Raw genomic sequence first — 4,053 nt, forward strand, 5'->3', positions numbered from 1 at the left:
TTTCTTTTTAAACTTAGAAAATCATTGTAAAAACATATCTTTGTTTTTGCATGATTGATTTTGGTATTTTATAGTGTAAAACGGGTCTCCAGGAATACTATCTTCACTTATAATCTTAGAGATAATAAAGGTTTAACTTATGGAAGCTTAGCTTGTGACCAATATCTAGGAATAAACTGAGCTTTCATACCCATCATATTAGCCCCAGTTTATAAATGAGAAACAGATGACAAAGAAGTGAAACAATTTGCTGAATTCCCCTAAAAAGGCAGACGAGGTCATGTAATGCCAGACTACCAGGCTGAAATGTAATGTTTCCCTTTATCTCCCTACCTGAGAAACATGTTTTTCAGACCATGAAGCAAATACTCATATGACATTTGAAGGACTCCAATTTTCAAATGTTGGCGACATCAAGTACATTAGTTGATGGACATATTATACTTGTTATCAACTATTACCAATGTTTAAATACCATTAAAGTCTAACAGATAAAGACAATTTAGAGCAAGGTAAGTATAAGTATACAGTTGAAGCGGGAAAAGTTACCTTGTCTCCCTTGCAGGGCGTGCGATGAGGGTGTGGCTTGCTTCTTCAGTGCCCAGCTGCACAAGCCTCTAGGGGAGTATACAGATGGGCAGGGAGCCCCATGGCAGTGTCTAGGGGTGAATGTTTACAGCTCCTGAAGCCCCAGTGGGCGTGTGTTACACGGTGCTCTTTTAGTTTAGCCATCCATAGGCCGCTTGTGTTAGCTCAATTAAACCTCTGCCTTATCACAAGGGCAGAGGGCTTTCTGTATCCTGGGGTTCTTGGGTTGGTGTACTGGAAGAATCAGATCACACATAGGCTTGGAGAATGAGTGCAAGGTTTTATTGAGTTGAAGTAGCTCTCAGCAGATGGGGGAGCCAGAAGGGAGATGGTTCTCCCCTGGAGGTCAGCAGCCTGGGCTCTCCTCAGACTGCCCCAGCCAAACTCCATGTCATTCTGCAGGGGTGGTCTGTGGCCTGCTGCGGTGGTTGGTGGCCTGCCGGCGTGCTGGTACTTGTCGGTGCATTCCTCTCGACGTCCAGCTGCCCATGTGTTCTTCGTTGATGCACTCCTCTCGATGTCCAGCCGCCTGGATGTCTGCCTGCTAGGGTCTGGGGTTTTTATAGGCACAGGATGGGAGTGTGGCAGGTCAGGGTGGCCTTGGGAAATGCAACGTTTGGGCAGGAAAACAAAAATGCCTGTCCTCCCCTAGGTCCGTGGGCACAGGCCCAGGGGTAAAGCCCTAGCCAGGGATCATGCCCTCCTCCCTTCCGTATCATTTAAAGGGACCACACTTCCTTTCCCAGCATTTCCTTTCACGTATCACAGTAATGCTTGGAATTAACCACCTACTCATCTTGAAAATAAGTAAGGAACCACTTTATTATTTCAGTGGAAGCCATGTTCCTTCTTCAGACTCAATCTAATCTACCTGGAATCCATCCTTTCCTGCCTTTTCCAGGAAATCGTTATTGTTCCTCACTCTCCCTTGCCTTCAACCTCTTTCTCTGTCCACTGGTGTTTATGAGCCTAAATGGTCAGAACAGGCTCAAGCCTCTCCTAACTTTACACACACACACACACCCCTCATTCAACCAGCTATGTCTTTATCTTTCTTTTACCTCTTAAAACCAAGCTTCCTAAAAGTGTTTCCCATAGTCACTCACTCTATATCTCTTTTCCCACTAAACACTCAACTCACTGTAACCTAGCTTTTGCTACTTTTTTTTTTTTTACAGCCCAGAGGTCCTTTATTTTCCTTTTTAACACCTATTATGCTATGAATTCATAGGGAATAGGTTCCAGCAGCTCAGGCTCCTTCCCATTGGTTCTCACAAAGTGTGCTTCTCTGGGTGGAGCAGGCTGGCGCTTTAGTTGAACCCAGGTACCTTTCTCTTTGGCTTCTTTCTTTTTCTGATCATTTTCCTTCACGCGTTTCAGGAAGCTATCTCGGCTCTTAGAGTGCTTAATGTTCTCAATACGCACATTAATTCTCTTGGCAAGAATCTTGCCCTTAACTTGTTTGTTTACAACAGTGCCAACAGCATGCTGGGTAACATTGTGGACTCTTCCAGTTTTGCCATGGTAACACTTATGGGGCATTCCTTTTTGAACAGTACCCATTCCCTTGATGTCTACAATATCACCTTTCTTACAGATTCGCATATACGTGGCCAAAGGAACAACTCCATGTTTTCTAAAAGGCCTAGAGAACATATATCGGGTGCCTCTCCTCTTTCCCTTTGTGTTCGTCATTTTGGTGAATTACTGGAAGATGGCGGTTCTGGCCGAAAGGTACTTTGTTCTTTTAGAGTCCTTTTCTCCAAGTCATAAACTACCTTTATTTGCTACATCTGATGGCTACTTCTTTGTACTTTCTTTTACTTTTCAGTAACATTTGACACTGTCAATCATTCCCTCCCTTCCTTTCTTTCTCTCTCTCTTTTTTGAGACAGGGGGTCTCAATCTACCACCCAGGCTGGAGTGCAGTGGTACGATGTCAACCTCTGCTTCCTGGGCCCAAGTGATCCTCCCACCTCAGCCTCAGCCCCCAAGTAGCTGGGACTACAGGTGTCCACCGTCATGCATGGCTAACTTTTGTATTTTTAATAGACACAGGGTCTCACAATGTTGCCCAGGCTGGTCTAGAACTCCTGGACTCAAGCAATCTGTCTTGACCTCCCAAAATGCTGGGATTACAGGCTTGAGCAACCATTCCCAGCTTCTTTCTTTTTTTTTCTCCGTTCCTCCTTCTCACCTATTGGGGAACCTGCCCCGATAGTCACGTAGGTTCTTTTGTATTTTCCCTAAGCATTGGCTGGTTTGAGAAATAAAGGGACAGAGTACAAAAGAGAGAAATTTTAAAGCTGGGCATCTGGGGGAGACATCACATGTCTGTAGGTTCTGTGATGCCCCACAAGCCGCAAAACCAGCAAGTTTTTATTAGGGATTTTCAAAAGGGGAGGGAGTGTGCGAATAGGTGTGGGTCACAGACATCAAGTACTTTACAAGGTAATAGAATATCACAAGGCAAGTGGAGGCAGGGTGAGATCACAGGACCACAGGACCACAGGACTGGGGTGAAATTAAAATTGCTAATGAAGTTTCAGGCACCATTGTCATTGATAACATCTTATCAGGAGACAGGGTTTTGAGAGCAACCGGTCTGACCAAAATTATTAGGTGGGAATTTCCTCTTCCTAATAAGCCTAGGAGCGCTATGGGAGACTGGGGTCTATTTCACACCTACAGCCTCGACCATAAAAAACGGCCACGCCCAGCGGAGCCAGTTTAGAGACCCACCCCCAGGCACATATTCTCTTTCCCAGGGATGTTCCTTGCTGAGAAAAAGAATTCAGCGATATTTCTCCCATTTGCTTTTAAAAGAAGAGAAATATGGCTCCGTTTTACCCAGCTCACAGGTGGTCAGAGTTTAAGGTTATCTCTCTTATTCCCTGAACAATTGCTATTATCCTGTTCTTTTTACAAGGTGCCCAGATTTCATATTGCTCAGACACACATGCTGTACAATTTGTGCAGTTAATGCAATTATTACAGGGTCCTGAGGCAACATACATCCTCCTCAGCTGACAGGATTAGGAGATTAAAGTAAAGACAGGCATGGGAAATCACAAGGGTATTGATTGGGGAAGTGATAAGTGTCCGTGAAATCTTTACAATTTATGTTTAGAGATTGCAGTAAAGACAGGCATAAGAAATTATAAAAGGATTAATTTGGGGAACTAAAATGTCCATGAAATCCTCACAATCCATGTTCTTCTGCCATGGCTTCAGCCGGTCCTTACATTTGGGGTCCCTGACTTCCAGCAACACTCACCCACCCTCCCTCTTTTGCCCCCTTCTTTCTCTCTTTTTAAGTATCTTTTACTGGCTGAATAACAATTCCTTTCTTTTTCTTTTTCTCTCCCTCCCTCACTTTCTTTTTTATTTTATTTTATTTTATTATTATCATACTTTAAGTTTTAGGGTACATGTGCACAATGTGCAGGTTTGTTACATATGTAT

The 4,053-nt window shown here is 43.8% G+C and overlaps 1 protein-coding gene across 1 annotated transcript; it reads right to left on the reverse strand.

Moving 5' to 3' along the window:
• Positions 1-1,764: 1,764 nt before the first annotated feature.
• Positions 1,765-2,323, reverse strand: LOC116465114 (large ribosomal subunit protein eL21-like). The gene has a single exon (XM_032754278.2). The coding sequence runs from the start codon at positions 2,281-2,283 to the stop codon at positions 1,801-1,803; it is 483 nt and encodes a 160-aa protein (XP_032610169.1). The 5' UTR covers positions 2,284-2,323; the 3' UTR covers positions 1,765-1,800.
• Between the last annotated feature and the right edge of the window lie 1,730 nt (positions 2,324-4,053).

This window comes from Hylobates moloch, unplaced genomic scaffold (genome assembly GCF_009828535.3).
Source record: "Hylobates moloch isolate HMO894 unplaced genomic scaffold, HMol_V3 SCAFFOLD_3059, whole genome shotgun sequence".
Lineage (NCBI taxonomy): Eukaryota > Metazoa > Chordata > Mammalia > Primates > Hylobatidae > Hylobates > Hylobates moloch.

Excerpts from the sequence above, each read along its gene's own strand:
- LOC116465114 (XM_032754278.2), bottom strand. The coding sequence starts at position 2,283 with ATGACGAACACAAAGGGAAAGAGGAGAGGCACCCGATATATGTTCTCT.